This window comes from Mobula hypostoma, chromosome 7 (assembly GCF_963921235.1).
Source record: "Mobula hypostoma chromosome 7, sMobHyp1.1, whole genome shotgun sequence".
Lineage (NCBI taxonomy): Eukaryota > Metazoa > Chordata > Chondrichthyes > Myliobatiformes > Myliobatidae > Mobula > Mobula hypostoma.
The window spans coordinates 40,675,012-40,695,501 of NC_086103.1; the positions used below are offsets into that span (position 1 = coordinate 40,675,012).

At 42.3% G+C, this 20,490-nt stretch overlaps 1 protein-coding gene across 1 annotated transcript; it reads right to left on the reverse strand.

Moving 5' to 3' along the window:
* Positions 1–19,471: 19,471 nt before the first annotated feature.
* neurog1 (neurogenin 1) lies at positions 19,472–20,161 on the reverse strand. Its single transcript, XM_063052685.1, has one exon. It carries the CDS (start codon positions 20,159–20,161, stop codon positions 19,472–19,474), a length of 690 nt encoding a protein of 229 aa, XP_062908755.1.
* Between the last annotated feature and the right edge of the window lie 329 nt (positions 20,162–20,490).

A 20,490-nucleotide genomic window follows, 5' to 3' on the forward strand; every position in this document is an offset into this window, starting at 1 on the left:
TAAGAGAGAAAATACATTCAGATTCTTTAAATGAGGGAGAATAAATAATGTTTAACAATCTTCAAATATTAAAATGTGAATACCTATTTTTACTAAATCCAGTTTGGTCATTTGAAATAACAGTAGGCAGAATATTCTCAAGCCTATTAGCCAGAATCTTAGAGAGAATCTTAAAGTCCACATTCAATAAAGAAATTGGTCTATAGGAGGCACACTCAGATAGACTTTTTCCTTTTTTAGGAATCAATGAGATTGATACTTCATAAAAAGTTTTCGGGAGATTCCCAGAGGATATAGAATCAGTGGAAGTTTGACATAGGTGTGATGTAAGCGTTTCACTAAAAGTCTTATAAAATTCCACTGTATATCCATCTGGTCCCAGAGCTTTCCCTAATTTCACAGAAGATATAGCACTAGCTACTTGCTCTTGTTTAATAGGCGCATCTAATGTGTTAATATCTTGAATAGAAATTTTAGGTATATTTAATTTCTGCAAAAATCTATTCATAAAGATAGTATTATCAGAGAATTCAGATTTATAAAGATTAGAATAGAAATCCCTAAATATCTTGTTAATTTCATGAGAATCTAATGTTTCAGTTCTATCTGGTCTACGTATTTTCAAAATCTGTCTCCTGACCATATTTGCCTTCAACTGACCAGCCAGCAACTTACCTGATTCATCACCATGTATATAAAATTGACTTTTGGATTTAAAAAGTTGCTGCTCAATGGGGAAGGTCAAAAGCAGATCATGTTGTGTTTGGAGTTCAACCCCTTCCTTATATAGATCTCCACCAGGTCTTACTGAATACGCTTTATCTATCTCTTTACTTGTATTAGTAATCACTAAAAGTTTCGCTTTGGTTTTCCTTCTTAAGCCTGCTGAATATAAAATTATCTGTCCCCTAAGAAAGGATTTCGTATCCCATATAACCAAATTTGACATACCTTCAGTTGTATTAAATTCAAAAAATAAAGAAATTTGCTCCTTGATAAAACTAAAAAAAGTTGGATCTTGTAACAATATGGGATTCAGTCTCCACTATGACATTTTCAAACTATTATCAGAAAGCCTCTAAGTTAATTTCATAAGTGTGTGATCCGACAATGCAATGATGTTGTACGCACGATCGACAACAATACTATAATTCCAAGCAAGCTTATCTCCAAACTCCAAGGCTTGGGAGTCAACACCTTCATCGGCAACTGGATCCACGACTTCCTGACCCAACAGGCCGCAATCAATAAGGGTAGGTAGCAACACCTCCACTACGACTATTCATAACACTGGTGCTCTACACCACTATGTCCTTAGTCCCCCGCTCGATTCATTGTACACTCATGCCTGTGTGGCCAGACGCATCTCTAACCCCATCTACAAGTTTGCAGATAATAATGTGGTTCGTCCATCATCGTCAATGAAGATCTCGACACCATTAGTCACTTTGAGAATGGATGCGATGTGTCCGAAGATGACTGGTCAGGCCAATTCAGGTACGGAATGTCCTGGTACATGTTGGGCAGACATGTGTAGGCACTGCAGTTGTTGCGCTGGTGGGTCCGGACTTGCGCAGCTCACGCTTATGTTGTGCTTCAGAAATGCGCCTTGCTTCGTAAGCTTGACAGCCCTTGTGGATGAGGCCGCACCAGGGAGGGCGGTTTTGTGCCAGCATTTCCCAGGAGGTCCTGTCTACGTCAAATGACTTCAGGGAGGCCTTTAGTATGTCTTTGTAATGTTTCTTCTGCCCTCCATGTGAGCATCTTCCGGCAGAGAGTTCCCCAAAAAGGAACTGCGTGGGTATGCGCTCGTCCGGCATGCGGATGACATGACCTGTCCACCGGGTCTCTGCTCTCATCAGCAGTGTGTGGACTGATGGCAGACTTGCTCTAGAGGGAACTTCAGTGTCTGGTACATTATCTTGCCATCTGATGCCTAATATTCTGCAAAGACATGTCATGTGGAAATGGTTGAGCTGTCTTGCATGCCTTCGATACACAGTTCACGTTTCACAGGCATACAGGAGGGTAGTGAGTACCACGGCTCTGTAGACCTTCAGTTTTGTTGCTGGACTGATTCTTCGGCATTCCCATACAATTGAATGCAGTCTACTGAAAGCAGAACTTGCCTTCGCTATTCTGCAGTTAACTTCTGTATCAATAGTCACTGCTCGGGAGTGGGTGCTGCCAAGGTAAGTAAACTGGTCCACTGCCTGTAGTTTCTGTCCTTTGATTGTGATTTTCGGTTCTGTGTACAGTGCAGGAGATTCAGGCTGGTGCATGACTTTGGTCTTTTTGATACCACTGCAATGGGTCATATCTCAAATAATGATGAATCAGAGTACAGTAGAGATGGAGTGTTTAGTAACCTGATGTCATGATATCAACCTTCCCCTCAATGATAGTGAAACAAAAGAGCTGGTCATTGACTTCAGAAGGGGGTGGGGTGCGGTGGTCTACATCAGCGCTACTGAGCTTCAGAGAGTTGGAAGCTTCAAGCTCCTAGAAGTGAGCATGCCCTATAGCCTACCTGATCCAACAGTGATGCCACAGCTTAGAGACCAATACTTCTACTTCCTCAGGAAGATAAGAGATATTTATCTTGGCTGTCCCTGTGGATCCATACCAGCTTTTCCCAATATACCATATAAAGCATTCTATCTGCATGCATCAAGGCTTGGTATAGCAACTGCTCTGTCCATATCTGGTGAAGAGCCCTGCTGAAGAGTCTTGGCCTGAAACGTCGACTGTACACTTTTCCATAGAGACCTCCTGGCCTGCTGAGTTCCTCCAGCAGTTTATGTGCATTGCTATAATTATCCAACTTATTCTTACTACCTTTTTGAATAAGTCAGCTGGTAAAAGGAATTGTGAGAGTGGAAACATCTTTTCATCCAAAGATTAATTGTGTGATAGGTAGAAGTCCTCATTACACAAGGAATTGATTTAAGTGGCATTGGAGCAACACTTTGGATATCAGTTCAGAATGCTTAAAAATAGTCTTGGAAAAAGATAAACCTGATCTAACGAGGGAAGGTCATATACCAGGAATTGTAAGCACGAGGGAGTGCCGGTGAACAGAGGGACCTTGGTGTCTACCTTGAAGTTGGAAGTGTTGGTTGATAACTTGATTAAGAATGTATATGGGATGCTGATCTTCGTTAATCAAGGCACCAAATCCAAGAGCAGGGATGGTATGCTCCAACTTTATTGGCTACAGATCAAATGCTGGAAGATAGGATTAATAAGGATTAATGTTCACTGATTGGGATGGACATGGGTTGCTAAGTAGCCTGATTCCACGTTGTATAACTGACTTTGTTCCAAATTATCAGCAGCTACAATGTCCAATCATTTTAACAAACACATCTAACTTTAATCAATTCGACAGCTTTAAGTAAATCTAGCATCTAACATTACAGCTAATATCAGTGTGCTTAGCATTGCCTACATGCAGAAATCACAGTAATGAAGAGGCAGCAGAAAAACATCTCAGCAGCATGTCATGGAATGGAGCAAGGTGATCATTGTTTCAATAGCCCTCTCTGTTTTCAAGGTTATTGGAGTTTGTCTTCCCCCTCTCTCTCTTGCCCAGGTGAATGGAAACCAAATGTCATATTCTCATTAGTAGTCTACATGATAACAAATAACTCACTATAAACTAGCATCAAGCATAGGAACCTTCTTGATCTGTATAGGTTAGACTGAGAAAAGTTTAAATACATGTATGTTGGGAAACAGATGGATTTAATCCTTAAAAATGCCGTAATGATTCGAGTAAAGGGAAAGAGAACAACAAAAACATTACAACTCACCAACATCTGCCACACATTTTGGCATATAGCACAAGTAGTTTGTTTTATAAATACCTCCAATTAACTCTTTCAGAAAGAACATAATCTTATTTATGCAACAAACCATTATCGCTAATAGTTTTCAATTGCCTTTGGGTAGCTCTGAACAGGTTCCAAAAAGCTCATCTGAAATTAGGAATGAAAAGAATGTAATAATCCAACTGAGAATGTATCAAACTTTTTGAGGAGACACTTAATCCATAACATGGAAGTGCAGACAAACATCAACTACTGATAAAACTCTTCAAATGGCTGACAAAGTTTTATGAACAGCTGCTCAGGAAACAAAATTAATCACTAAATAGATTAAGCACATGAAAAAATATATAATCATTGTGAGTTAAGCAGAAAATAAATAAGACCTGAATTGTTATTCTTTAAATAATTTGGAAATTAAACAATTAAAAATATGGTTGTTTTCCTTGTTCTTCTTCTGAAGTGGTTGCCTATAAGGGGTAAGGTCATAACAATTCTGAAGCTTCTTTAGGGCCTAAGCCTAGACATCATTAAGCTCAGCTATGTCATTATGTATATCTTTGTTATTGTGCCACGTCATATGATGTGGACAATGATGGTCTTTCCATGACCATAATTGTTCCTGGCAAATTTTTCTACAGAAGTGGTTTGTCATGGCCTCTTCTGGGCTGTGTCTTTACAATACTCTTCAGAGATTGTCTGCCTGGCATCAGTGGTTGCATAACCAGGACTTGGGATTCACACCTGCTGCTCATATGACCATCCACCGCCTGCACCCACGGCTTCACTTGACCCCGATAAACATTGGGGGGGGGGCGGGGGGTGATAGATAAGCATGTGCTAAACCTTGCCTAAGGTTGACCTGCAGGCTAGTGGAGGGAAGGAGTGCCTTACACCTCCCTTGATAGATACAAAGGTATCTCCATCCCACTACCCAATTATCTAATTACTAGACTTCAAGAACATAGGATATGAAGAAAACAACTTGGCCTATTTTAGTTCATCCACCCTAAAGATGTACAATCCCCACCTTCGCATTTTATAGCATCCAGCTGGTTCATTTAGTCTCCATTACTCTATTTATGATTCATTTCAGATGTTAATGTCAATGAAGGTTCTCAGTCATCCAGGTCATTGTATATCAAGCAGCAGTACAGCAAAGCAACTGGACTTGCCGTGTTGTCCAGAACAACCTACTAACAATGATAGTTCTAGACAACACAGTAAGTTCGGTTGCCTTGATTTACTACTGCTTGGCACTCAGAAGTTAATATACATTCATACATAAAAAACTTTCTGAAATCAGTCCTAAATGTATCTTTAGCCACACAACACAATATTTAGTCTATTAAAGTTTATAGCAGTTCTCTACATTTGTCGTTTACGTGCTCTTTGCAATCCTATGCAGTTTGATATTTCTTCCAGATTTCCTGCTGTGTTGAAGCTGGTTAGATAAGGAGGTTTTTCTGATAAGAACAGTCTGTGAAACAACAATAACAGTCTTGATTTACAGTACCATGACATCTCAGGCTCACAGACAAAGGAACTACTGAGGTACGGAGCCAACTATACTCCAAATTACTGAAAATCTTTTGAAAATTTATGAACAGGTGATTATACAAACGATAAGTGAGCATAGAGAAAGTAAACTACAAGAAATAACAATTTAAAGAGCAAATTAGACCCTAATCTAACTCTCTCTGATTTTGTAAAATTCCCTTTCTCAGAGCCTGCTATTTCTCCCACCTCTCTTCCCCACTGGTTACTTATAAACACTCTATAGAACATTGGTTGCTCAAATCAGTGGGACACTGCTCCCCGCAAGATTCAAGTGAGCCCTGTCTTAACAGAACACTCATTTCTTGATATCCATGTGAATGTCCCATAAACTGAAATCCATTTATTCCACAACAATCTTTGAGCAACTTGCTGAACACTTCAAGTTTATTGGCACTATGTCAATTTGCATAAAGCTCACAGCAATCCGAAGGTTTTTTACCCTTGTGATTCTGCTTGTGAGCTTTGATGCCAGTTACTGATGCTCCTTCTGTAGATCCCCTTTCTTTGCCTTGTTAATATTGTTGGTTTCTACATGAAACATAATGACTTTCACTTCCATTCCAAGTTCCTCTTCAGCACTGGTGAGATATTTGTAACCTTGCTGATTGGCATGTGTCATTGCTTTCAGCATTCATGTTAGTGGATGCAGAGAATAGGACTGATCCCTTAACTACACTGCACCCCAGCCCTTCCTTATCACTTCCCCATCTTAAAGGGTCCCAGTATTTTATTATGTTGTAGTTGTTTTATACATCTTCTTCGCAGTCTCTGCTCCCATTCACCACGATATGTAAGAATTTCTTACCTGTTGGTCAAGTGCGAAGGCATAACTTTCTGAACTTTCAACCTGCCTCACTTGTAATCATGCTCTTCTATTATTTTCGACCAACTTATTCTGCCAAAAGTAATCTGTGATTGGCTCCTGGAACAATGTGACTACGTAACATGCCAACTAATCTTCAACCCCCTGGGCTGCAGCTCATCAACCCAGAGCAGTTCCTAACCGCTGATATGGTTGCTATGGAGCACAGTGGCTTCTGTCAGCTTCAGCATTTTACAGCTGCATCATCACTGGCTTTATCATGCCAAAGTTCATTAATGTTTTAATACAACCAAATTAACATTTAAAATTTAATGTTGCACAGTTTCCTCATCTTATCAGTCTTTTACTAAAATCCATTCTTCATGGACATTAAACTCAATGCTGCACATTGCGATGATCATCTACTTGAATAGAACAGAAGGGGTTCCTTCCTACTGCTGAATACATTTTGTCTCTGTGAGTTTGCAAGAGTATTATTTGAATCAGCGAACTTCATCTTGGCAATGGCAGGGTCAAGTGATGAACATATTTATCTGTCTACTTTGCATATTTCTAGTATCCATTTTCGCTGCATGGGCTAACAGCTTAGCAATATAAATGCTGCCGTGACTTGCTTCACAATTTTGCCCAGGCACATGATGAACCACATGTTATAGATATTATACACCACCCTGTAGTGCCCACACAGTGGTTGAATTTTCAGACTGTTGTTAAACTGTTTTTAACTCAGGAAAGGAATGGAGGTTGTGCATCTATTAAAGTGCACAGATTTTATTCATATTCTCAAATCCATGGAAATGGCAAGTTCGCATTCTTTGTTCCTGGTGCTTTTGCAATCCAAAGGTACTTTGGAAGTTAAGAATGAGGCATAAAACTTGTTGCTTAAGATCATTTTATTAAGCAATACAGAAACAAAGCAAGTGAGAGAAGCATGGTGAGAAATGAAGAGAGAAGGAAGGAAAAAGCTGAGAAAGAGTGGGAAAGAGAGCATAAGGAAAAGAGCAGATGGAAAAGTGAATGAACAAAGTGGTCTGGTCTTCTTATACCAAACCACCAGGTCCATTGAAATTCCAACAGATAGCAGTCAACCAATGAAATAGCCAGATTCAAGTAATGTGACACCTGCCACTGAAGTCAAGAAGTTTCCAGAAAAATACAGAGGCAACTGTAACCATTGACAAGCTCACTGAACAATCACATGTATATAGGTGAGTAAAAATGCAAACAAGCATAAGTAAGTTAAACTACAAGAAAAGTAACATTTCTGCAGCCCAATCTAACAGCATTGATTCTAAAGCTCTGACAGAACAACATAGTTTCGGTCAACTCTTCAGTGACCTTTTGCTGCCACACTTTGTGCTGGGTCATACCTGACATGTATTTCTGCTTTGCTCTGGAAACCAACCCTGTCTTTGGTCAGACTTTAGATTTCATGATTTTGTCTGTGTAAATGTTGAAGTAAACTGAAAGCATCCAAAGATAAGAGTTCATCACTGTTCGGAGAAGTAAGAGCAAACTGCAGGAAACTGAGGGCTGTTTTGGAGGGCAGAGCTGTCCCGTTTCAAAGGGAATTAACTTTTTGTGTAGCTTTAGGGAATGCAACAGTTTAGCCATCACTTACTTTAAAAAACAAAATATACCAATAGAATGAAAGGAATGTATCATTCTAAACCAAAATTGTGTGGCTGGAGGAAATTTGAAATGACAAAAAATACAGGGATATGTATTCTAATGTACGTATTCCATATTTTTTGTGTGATGCTGCCCTACATGCCCAAAGAAATAGTGTAGTGGTACTTTATCTGCATAGTAATACTGCACTGTTTCACATCCAAACCACATCCTGTTCTTAAAGCAGGTGTGCTTTCCCAAATGAAGAAATCTAACTCAGATGAATACGCAATTCCAACCTGATGTTTCCTCTGTTTGACCTCTGTTTATATATATATAAGCATAATATTAGTTGCTAATCCTGCTAATATTAATATTAAAATAGGTGCCTTTGGCACTGACGGGAGACTGCAATTTGGCTCAACTTTGCCCCGTCTGCGTTGTAATATCCGTGCGTGTATCCACGTCTGCTGTCCGCTGACTCACACTAATGGTGAAAGGTTTAACATGAATTGTAAATCAGAGTATGTGGACAAGAACATCTAACTTTTGTGAAATGCCTTAGAAAAACAAAGGTGCATCATATAAACGAATCAAATTCATCAAACTGGAAGACAGACGGGGAAAGTAGTTAGACGGTATGTAATAAACAGGGAATGCCAGTAAAAGAAAGAGAAGCCAGTAGACGATTATGAAAATAAAATCACAGTGGTTGGTGTGATCCTGAGCTTCTAGCGCTTTTGTTTCTGCCGTTTTGAAGAGGCTGGGTAGCTCGTGTCCCTGGGGATCCCCGTGCCTCCGACTGACCTTGCTCCTATTAGGACAGGGCTGAATTTCAGACCCTGGAGGCTGCTGCAGACAAAAGGCTGGGTTCAGGCGGGCAGGTGCATAGACTCGATCGGAAATGTTTACTGCTGAAAAGAGGAGGACCTTTCTTTCTAAACGAGCATTACATTTCACCATATCAGGGAGCTTTCTTCAAAACCAACCTGCCTCATCTAAGGAAATGTGCCTGTGCTCTTGTCTCAGCAATAATTTCTTGCTGGCCCTCTGCAGCTTTCTCGTTAAGTTATTATTAATTAAGATCGAAACCTATGAAATCCCTTGTCATGTAATATAGTAACGGAACATCTTGATAAAATATACTGTTCTAGTTGTATTATAGAAAGTTTTGTGCAACTTGTTACGTGGTACGTAATTCAAGCCGTCAGATTTATTTAAAAACACCGAAAATTAAGCCAAAGCGCAAGTTATTTAAGATCCTGGATTGCAAAGGTGCAATTAAATGGCACGTAGGTTCAATTAGATCTGGATTGACAAATAAAGATCTGGTTCTAGACAACTTTACAGATCTGCAAAGTAGCGTTCAGTATAAATGAAAACAAGAGGCTCATTGTCTCTTCCCATTGCAATCGTGAACCTGAAATAAGACCTTAAGATATAGGAGTACTATTAGGCCATTCGGCTCATTGAATCTGCTCCGCCATTCCATGACAGCCGATTTATAGAAACATAGAAACATAGAAAATAGGTGCAGGAGTAGGCCATTCGGCCCTTCGAGCCTGCACCGCCATTTATTATGATCATTGCTGATCCTCCAACTCAGAACCCCGCGCCAGCTTTCCCTCCATACCCCCTGACCCCCGTAGCCACAAGGGCCATATCTAACTCCCTCTTAAATATAGCCAATGAACTGGCCTCAACTGTTTCCTGTTGCAGGGAATTCCACAGATTCACCACTCTCTGTGTGAAGAAGTTTTTCCTAATCTCTGTCCTAAAAGGCTTCCCCTCTATCCTCAAACTGTGGCCCCTCGTTCTGGACTTCCCCAACATCGGGAACGATCTTCCTGCATCTAGCCTGTCCAATCCCTTTAGGATCTTATACGTTTCAATCAGATCCCCCCTCAATCTTCTAAATTCCAGCGAGTATAAGCCTAGTTGATCCAGTCTTTCATCATATGAAAGTTCTGCCATCCTAGGAATCAATCTGGTGAACCTTCTTTGTACTCCCTCTATGGCAAGAATGTCTTTCCTCAGATTAGGGGACCAAAACTGCACACAATACTCCAGGTGTGGTCTCACCAAGGCCTTGTACAACTGCAGTAGTACCTCCCTGCTCCTGTACTCAAATCCTCTCGCTATAAATGCCAGCATACCATTTGCCTTTTTCAACGCCTGCTGTACCTGCATGCCCACTTTCAATGACTGGTGTATAATGACACCCAGGTCTCGTTGCACCTCCCCTTTTCCTAATCGGCCACCATTCAGATAATAATCTGTTTTCCCATTTTTGCCACCAAAGTGGATAACTTCACATTTATCCACATTAAATTGCATCTGCCATGAATTTGCCCACTCACCCAACCTATCCAAGTCACCCTACATCCTCTTAGCATCCTCCTCACAGCTAACACTGCCACCCAGCTTCGTGTCATCCGCAAGCTTGGAGATGCTGCATTTAATTCCCTCATTCAAGTCATGAATATATATTGTAAACAACTGGGGTCCCAGCACTGAGCCTTGCGGTACCCCACTAGTCACCGCCTGCCATTCTGAAAAGGTCCCATTTATTCCTACTCTTTGCTTCCTGTCTGCTAACCAATTCTCCACCCACACCAATACCTTACCCCCAATACTGTGTGCTTTAAGTTTGCACACTAATCTCCTGTGTGGGACCTTGTCAAAAGCCTTTTGAAAATCCAAATATACCACATCCACTGGTTCTCCCCTATCCACTCTACTAGTTACATCCTCAAAAAATTCTATGAGATTCATCAGACATGATTTTCCTTTCACAAATCCATGCTGACTTTGTCCGATCATTTCACTGCTTTCCAAATATGCTGTTATCACACCCTTGATAACTGACTCCAGCAGTTTCCCCACCACCGACGTTAGACTAACCGGTCTATAATTCCCCGGTTTCTCTCTCCCTCCTTTTTTAAAAAGTGGAGTTACGTTAGCCACCCTCCAATCCTCAGGAACTAGTCCAGAATCTAACGAGTTTTGAAAAATTATCGCTAATGCATCCACCATTTCTTGGGCTACTTCCTTAAGCACTCTAGGATGCAGACCATCTGGCCCTGGGGATTTATCTGCCTTCAATCCCTTCAATTTACCTAACACCACTTCCCTACTAACATGTATTTCGCTCAGTTCCTCCATCTCACTGGACCCTCTGTCCCCTACTATTTCTGGAAGATTATTTATCTCCTCCTTAGTGAAGACAGAACCAAAGTAATTATTCAATTGGTCTGCCATGTCCTTGCTCCCCATAATCGATTCACCTGTTTCTGTCTGCAGGGGACCTACATTTGTCTTTACCAGTCTTTTCCTTTTTACATATCTATAAAAGCTTTTACAGTCCGTTTTTATGTTCCCTGCCAGTTTTCTCTCAATCTTTTTTCCCCTTCCTAATTAAGCCCTTTGTCCTCCTCTGCTGAACTCTGAATTTCTCCCAGTCCTCAGGTGAGCCACTTTCTCTGGCTTATTTGTATGCTTCTTCTTTGGAAATGATACTATCCCTAATTTCTCTCGTCAGCCACGGGTGCACTACCTTCCTTGATTTATTCTTTTGCCAAACTGGGATGAACAATTGTTATAGTTCATCCATGCAACCTTTAAATGCTTGCCATTGCATATCCACCGTCAATCCTTTAAGTGTCATTTGCCAGTCTATCTTAGCTAATTCACGTCTCATACCTTCAAAGTTACCCCTCTTTAAGTTCAGAACCTTTGTTTCTGAATTAACTATGTCACTCTCCATCTTAATGAAGACTTCCACCATATTATGGTCACTCTTACCTAAGGGGCCTCTCACGACAAGATTGCTAATTAACCCTTCCTCATTGGTCAAAACCCAGTCCAGAATAGCCTGCTCTCTAGTTGGTTCCTCGACATGTTGGTTCAAAAAACCATCCCGCATACATTCCAAGAAATCCTCTTCCTCAGCACCTTTACCAATTTGGTTCACCCAATCTACATGTAGATTGAAGTCACCCATTATAACTGCTGTTCCTTTATTGCACACATTTCTAACTTCCTGTTTAATACCATCTCCGACCTCACTACTACTGTTAGGTGGCCTGTACACAACTCCCACCAGCGTCTTCTGCCCCTTAGTGTTACGCAGCTCTACCCATATCGATTCCACATCTTCCCGGCTTATGTCCTTCCTTTCTATTGCGTTAATCTCTTCTTTAACCAGCAACACCATCCCACCTCCCCTTCCTTCATGTCTATCCCTCCTGAATATTGAATATCCCTGAACGTTGAGCTCCCATCCCTGGTCACCCTGGAGCCATGTCTCTGTGATCCCAACTATTTCATAATCATTAATAACAATCTGCACTTTCAATTCATCCACCTTATTACGAATGCTCCTTGCATTGACACACAAAGCCTTCAGGCGCTCTTTTACAACTCTCTTAGCCCTTATACAATTATGTTGAAAGGTGGCCCTTTTTAATGCTTGCCCTGAATTTGTCGGCCTGCCACTTTTACTTTTCTCCTTTGTACTTTTTGCTTCTACCCTCACTTTCCACCCCTCTGTCTCTCTGCACTGGTTCCCATCCCTCTGTTGTGAACTAACCTCCTCACGCCTAGCCTCTTTAATTTATCTTCCCTCTGAACCCCCTTCTTCAGTATTCTCCCCAGAACATTGTCGCACTTACTAATCAAGAACCTATCAACCTTCGCTTTGAATATACCCAATGACTTGTTCTCCATGCCAGTCCATGGCAATGAAATCCACAGATTCGCCACCTTCTGGCTAAAGAAAATCCTCCTCATCTGTATTCTAACGGGACGTCCTTGTATTCTGACGCTGCGTCCTCTGGTCCTAGACTACCGCGCTGATGGAAATGTCCTCTCCACGTCCACTCTATCTAGGCCTTTTAATTTTCTTCAGGTTTCATAGAACATAGAACATAGAATAGTACAGCACAGTACAGGCCCTTTGGCCCACAATGTTGTGCCGACCCTCAAACCCTGCCTCCCATATAACCCCTCCACCTTAAATTCCTCCATATACCTGTCTAATAGTCTCTTAAACTTCACTAGTGTATCTGCCTCCACCACTGACTCAGGCAGTGCATTCCATGCACCAACCACTCTCTGAGTAAAAAATCTTCCTCTAATATCCCCCTTGAACTTCCCACCCCTTACCTTAAAACCATGTCCCCTTGTATTGAGCAGTGGTGCCCTGGGGAAGAGCCGCTGGCTATCCACTCTATCTATTCCTCTTATTATCTTGTACACCTCTATCATATCTCCTCTCATCTTCCTTCTCTCCAAAGAGTAAAGCCGAAGCTCCCTTAATCTCTGATCATAATGCATACTTTCTAAACTAGGCAGCATCCTGGTACATCTCCTCTGTACCCTTTCCAATGCTTCCACATCCTTCCTATAGTGAGGCGGCCAGAACTGGACACAGTACTCCAAGTGTGGCTTAACCAGAGTTTTATAGAGCTGCATCATTACATCGCAACTCTTAAACTCTGTCCCTCGACTTATGAAAGCTAACACCCCATAAGCTTTCTTAACTACCCTATCCACCTGTGAGACAACTTTCAGGAATCTGTGGACATGTACCCCAAGATCCCTCTGCTCCTCCACACTACCAAGTATCCTGCCATTTACTTTGTACTCTGCCTTGAAGTTTGTCCTTCCACAGTGTACTGCCTCACACTTCTCTGGGTTGAACTCCATCTGCCACTTCTCAGCCCACTTCTGCATCCTATCAATTTCTCTCTGCAATCTTTGACAATCCTCTACACTATCTACAACACCACCAACCTTTGTGTTGTCTGCAAACTGGCCAACCCACTCTTCCACCCCCACATCCAGGTCGTTAATAAAAAATCACATAAAGTAGAGGTCCCAGAACAGATCCTTGTGAGACACCACTAGTCACAATCCTCCAATCTGAATGTACTCCCTCCACTCCGACCCTCTGCCTTCTGCAGGCAAGCCAATTCTGAATCCACCTGGCCAAACTTCCCTGGATCCCATGCCTTCTGTCACAATGGCGGGGACATTGGGAGCAAGGGTGGGCCCAAATGCAAGACACATCTTGTGAGGTTACTTAAATTTAGTTTATTGTTCGAAACCAGGACAGCAAGGCAGGAGTAGGAATAGTGAACTGGACAAGGACTGAGGACTACAACTAGGCTGGGACCAAAGGTTTGGGCTAGGACTCGGAATCGGCCCCCAGAACTAGAGGAGACATGAAGAGGCTAGGGTATGGACTCCGAGCCCGAGACTGGGCAAGGACCCAGTACCTGGGTCTTGCCTCGGGCTCGGACCCCAGAACCAGGTATGGACATGGCATGGGCTAGGGAGAGGAGGAACATGGGAACACAGAGCCTTGGTCTCAGGGAGCAGGTACATGGAACCATGGACACATACACAGAACACAGAGTCGGGACCCCTCCTTGGGTACAGGACATAGGGCCGGGACTCACACACAGAACAGAGAGCCAGGACCCCTCCTTGGGTACAGGACATAGGGCCGGGACTCAGGACCCCCCGCGGGGCAATGGCAAGACAGCCTGACTTACCCCACGGAGGCAAGGACAAGACGAGACTAGACAAGACATGACTCCCCGCGGGCAAAGGCAAGACCGCCTGACCTACCCCATGGAGGCGAGGACAAGACACAACAAGACATGACCCCCCACGAGGCAATGGCAAGACAGCCTGACTTACCCCACGGAGGCGAGGACAAGACAAGACAAGACAAGACCAACACGAATGAACACCAGACAGTACCTATCTAGCTCCGGCGATGGACCTAGACTGAAGTGCAAGCAGGGGCTGCAGACGAGGGCTAGAGGTGACAGAGGCAGAGAAGGGATTCAGACAAGGGGGTAGTACAGGAATCACAGACCACCAGGGCCAGGACTTGACTTGGTGCTAGAATACCGCCAGGGCCAGAACTTGGTGCTAGAATGCTGCCAGGGACAGGACTTGACTTGGTGCTAGAATGCCGAGAGGGACAGGACTTGACGTGGTGCTAGAATGCCGCCAGGGCTAGGACTTGACTTGGTGCTAGAATGCCGCCAGGGCCAGAACTTGACTTGGTGCTAGAATGCCGCCAGGGACAGGACTTGACTTGGTCCTTGATCGCCCCCAGAGCTAGGACTTGACTTGGAGCCTCTGGGTAGTGGCGAGCTCTCGACTCGGCCTGGGACCAGTAGACAGTGGTTCTTGATTCCCTCCGGTGAGTTAACTGATGGACCCACCTCGGTGAGGAAACTTTGCAGGCTCGTTTTGGCGGGGTAACTTGACAAGGTTGCTCCGGTGAGGAAAGGCAAATTACCGGCACTCGCATCGGGCAGAGACTAGGCTTGCTCCGGCCAAATGACATCGGCACACCGTACCTTGGATGACTTTGCAGACGCTCCCACACCGAACAGCTGAAAGCCGGAGACTATAAACTACAGGTTCAGCTGAGTGTTAATTGCCTCTAATCACCAAAGTCGAGAGACACGGGAAAACAGGGTATCAACGGTCCGGATCGTAACATAAACAAGCTAAATTTAAAGGGACCCCGATTCGGACCATGACACCTTCTGACTTTCTGAATAAGCCTACCATGTGGAACCTTGTCAAATGCCTTACTAAAATCCATATAGATCACATTCACTGCACTACCCTCATCTATATGCTGGTCACCTCCTCAAGGAACTCTATCAGGCTTGTTAGACACGATCTGCCCTTCACAAAGCCATACTGACTGTCCCTGATCAGACCATGATTCTCTAAATGCTCATAGATCCTATCCCTAAGAATCTTTCCCAACAGCTTTCCCACCACAGACGTAAGGCTCACTGGTCTATAATTACCCGGACTATCTATACTACCTTTTTTGAACAAGGGGACAACGTTCGCCTCCCTCCAATCATCCGGTTTCAATGAGATCCTCCCTTATTCTTCTAAAATCCAATGAGTACGGGCCCAGAGCCATCAAACATTCCTCACAATTCCTTTTTCTTTCTGGAATAATTCCCGTAAACCTCCTCTGGATCCTCTCCAATACCAGTGCAACATTTCATAGATACTGGGCCCAAAACTGCTTACAATATTCTAAATGAGGTCTGACTTTACAAAACCTCAGCATTATATCCTTAACTTGAAATTATGCAGCATAAAACATCTTAATTAGGTTAGATAGCATCTCTATAATCCATCTCAATTCTTCAAGTTAATTAAAGTACTGGGTAAATGTTGCCCTGAAACATCATGGGCTTCTCTGACTTCAAATGCTGCCAGACCAGCTGAGTGATCAGATAAACGCTTCCTATTTAATTAATTATATATGGTTGGACTTCTCATTGCTATTCAGTCACTCTTTCCCGCAAGTATTTTAAGTTACTTGTGAGAAGTAATGAGCTGATTGCTCATCATTCACTTTCTTATCAATTCCCCCAATAAAGAAGTAATTGAATACCTCTGAAATTGGAAATACTGTAAAAGGCTAATCGTAGTAATGACAGCGTGAATCTACCAGTTAGTTGTAAAGATGTTTCTTTCGGAGAAACATTTTTACCTGGTCTGGCCAAATTTGGTTAACTCCGAACCACTCCCTTACGAATTATGAACAGGTAATAAATGCCGGCCCTGTTGACAAGATCCACATTCCCAGTCACATGCGTGGAAAAAAAATATAACTTTGTAGTGATACTGGAGGTTTACCGCTTATCATGAAGCTGATCGCTTTCATAATAGGAGAAAGGGACTCGCTCGCATCCTGCTTTTATCTGGAAATGCAATATTAGTATGTGGATTAATAGACTTCTTAGAATCTTCCTAAGGGTTTCGTGCATTGGTTGCTATTTTCTTAAGCAGAAGTTGCACTGCCAGGAGTGCTTATATTTAATTTTATGTGTGAGTAAAACTTATTTCGCGTACATTTTAGGCGAAACAATTTGCTGTCTTGGAAAACTGCTTACTATTTATAATTATTTGTATAATACCTTAGACATGCTAAGCAAAAAAAAACAACCTGCACTCTGGACTTTTTATAATTTTAATATCAAACATTCATCTGCGCACATTTAATTTTACAACATCGCTTACTGTTGCCTGGGTTCAAAGTGTTTTGCTTTATATCACGTAGTGACTTGCATCCTCACTTCCTCTGTAAGCGGATGAGGGAAATCCTGAAAGGTCGTTGTCTGCACGGGCATTTGGGGTTGAGGTCGGGAGGAATGTATTCACGCACAGGATTGTCAATCTTTCGATTCTCGGCTGCAGAAGGCTGCGGATATTGAATTAGTGAATGCGTTGAAAATTGAGATGGCCATTTTGCTTAAAATCCAAAGCCTTAGAGGTGGGACGATTAAACAAGTAGACCGGTCATGATCTTGTCCAATGGCAGAGCGGGCTCGAGAGTCTGGTCTTTTACTGTTCCCACTTGCAACACTCTTCGCAGGATCAGACCGGACCCGTAGTAACAGCACATCAGGAAATTGGCAAAGCCAAGTGCTTAGGCCTAAATCAAAGGATGATTTGCTTTGTCGTGGGGAAAAGTCGTCGTTATACATAACTAGTACAAGACGCTGTGGTCCATTTTCAGGCTAAAGTGTTGCAGCTCCAGTTGAAGAATAAGCAACACACTTCCAATAAATTTAAGGTACATTGATGTGTCTAAATAGGCGATTAGCGCTTAAAGATGCATTAAATGTAATTAAAGTGTAGTATCATTTTGTGACGTACACGACAGATGATGGGAAGCCTGTGCGACAGTCGCGAATTTCTGTTTTGTTTTCTGAAAATAGATAATAGTTCTAAAACGACTTACTACCTATAAAGCAGGAGGTATTGACCATTTTGATCTAAGATGCTGAGGTCTTGGCGTATGTTTGTTTTGTTCCTGACCGTGGCTAAGTCGATAGGACCCGACCACGTGGTTGTTATTTTCCTGCCGTTGGCGATGCCGTGTTGTCAGCCCTTCCACAATTGAGATGAATGATGCTGTTTTTTTTATCCTCAAGACAGCTAAAGCCCGGGTTCTATATCAAACACGTGCACTTACAACAAGGTTGTCTATACCACCTTGCTTGATCACAAATGCAAGATTTGGCTGAAGGTACTCTGAGCGAAACTGTCCATGGTGGGAGAAGGGGCGGGATGTTCCTTTGCCAATACACAAGCTATTGGCTTAAACCACGAATTGATACTAAATAAATCGAGGTTTTAGTTTTATTTCATGATATTCGCTCTTCTAAAATTACTAGAACAATATGAAATGCTTTAAAGCCATATCCAATGTCCCTTGGGGGTTCGCTGAGTTCGTTTATTTAATGCTTCTTCCACCGTAGATTTTTGCTTTCCCTTTTTTTTTGGCGGTAGGCGGGGATGACTTCATGTATGCTCTTGTATTTCATCCCCTAATGACAGCGCTACCACTTTCCTGTTATCCGCAGAACGGCAACTGTCAGTCAAAAGGCCTTCGCTGTGACTGACTGCCTTACGAGTTCGTATAAATTCAGTCTGGTTGAAGGAGGTGTTTCCCATGTTTATATCCAGATATGTTCAAAGGACGTTGTATTCCAAGTTATAGTTGTGATTATTAAAGCATACAAATTGTCAAAAAATACCAGCTGGCAGATTTGAAGTCCCATATATAAAATCTGGCCTCAAATTAATTTAAGTTATTTATTCAATGGCAGAACGGTGATTGTTCAATTATAATCGTGGCATGATACACAGGGAGGAGTTTATGATTCGCAGGTAGGAGTTTATATATTTAAATACTTTGGAAAATGGGCAAAATTTATTAAACTTCATTCTAAAATGCACACCGTAATATTTCAACCACAGATTTAGTGATTTTCTTCCTAATGAAATTTAGTGTATTAAAAACCAAATGAAGCGGAGACGAAGTAATTTGTAAAAACGTTAAAATTTTTATTTACAAAATCGTGTATGAGAACCAAAGCATTAAACTTGAGAGGAATACATAATAGAATAAACTCTTTATATACAAAAAATACATCTTCATATGAATGCTTTTTTTTGAATAAATAACATACGGCGGCGTCCAGCGAGATAGGCCTGAAACACCATGTCCAAAAGCCGAGCCTCTCAGAACTGCGCTGGAGGTCGGGATCCATAATGCATGAACCCCGCTTCTTGTCTCCTTTCTCTGTTCCTTTCATCCCATTGTCAGGGCGTTCAAACTAAATTTTCACGCTCATTTTTCTTCATTAGGACTTTACAAATTGTAAAGCTGACTTTTCACCTCATCTGCAGCAACAAATCTCTCTCTCTCTTTGACCCTAAATCACATTAACAGAGGCTGGTGTCTATTCTGCGAAGACCGACAAAGAAAGCTTTTGTAGAAATCAGAAAAGTGCACAGAGGGAAAAAGTTTAAGACGGTTTGAAAAAGCTGACAACTCTTTAGAGCGCTGCTAATCATTTTACTTCTAACCTCAGCATCTGAAACAAAGAGCAAATAGACAAAATGTTCTTGTTCCGTTGTTTTTCTATCTAAATAGAGTAACTACCAGTATATATAATATATGTAAGTCAATACCCTACTGGTTATCCTTGCTGACAATGGTTTAAAACAAAACATCTATCATGCAATTTAAGGCATATTTGTGAAAGTCAGTTGGTGAGCTTCGGTTGTAATTTCTTCAATGGTAATCATTGTAACAGGACACCTCATTGAGGAAATCTTTCTGTATAGTGCGGAATGTAAAGATGCTGTCAGATTGTCTTTTATATGCATAGTCCTCTGAGGTGGAAGGACTAGCAGGGCTGGAAGCACAAGTAGTTGCAGGTGATGGGGAAGGTGTTGTCACCCATGATCCCGCGTCACTGCCCGGACTAGGGGGGTCGACCGTCTTCAGGTAACTGGGCAGCATCACTTGCTTCCGGCCGCCGTCCACACACTGATCGGCCAGCCTCAGCGTTTCAGACAGAGCCCAAATGTAATTATGAGCAAATCGCAGAGTTTCAATCTTTGTGAGTTTGGCGTCGTCAGGAAAAGTTGGCAGGACCCCGCGGAGGTTATCAAGGGCCGAGTTCAGGTTGTGCATCCTGTTCCTTTCTCGGTCGTTGGCCTTAGTTCTCCGACTCCTCTTCACCAAATGAAGACTGGCTTGAGGATTTGCTTTCGACCGGCCTCTTGGTTTGCGCTTCTTGTCTCTGGTATCGTCTGGTCTCTCACAGTCTGATCTAGGCGTCTGCGCGGCCAGCAGCTCCGCTGAGGGGTTGCTCGCCGACGATAAAGGTGAAGCAATGATGAAACTTACACTATCTTCTTCATCTGTCAGCGGGAAAGCAAGCTCGCTGTTCTCATAGTCAGAATATGAGCACTCCATCCTGCAGGGATAAAAAGGTAGCAAAGGGAGTTCAATTGAACAGTTTTACTTTAACATCACGGTATTTCAAACACCGAGAGAGAGAGAGAGAGAGAAATTTCAAATAGGGCGAATGTGCCCCGATACTTACCTTGAGAACGGGATCAACAGTGAGAAAGATGGATCCAGGATTTTGTTGAAGGTCTTCCCGTTGCAATGATTACTTCGAACGACACGCGACTTCAGTTGTTTTCTTCTGATCTTGGTGCAATAAGCTCGTGTGAGCAGCGAGTTTGGCACACGACTAAATAAAACGGTTTATATACGCTCTGAAACAATAAACCCCCCAC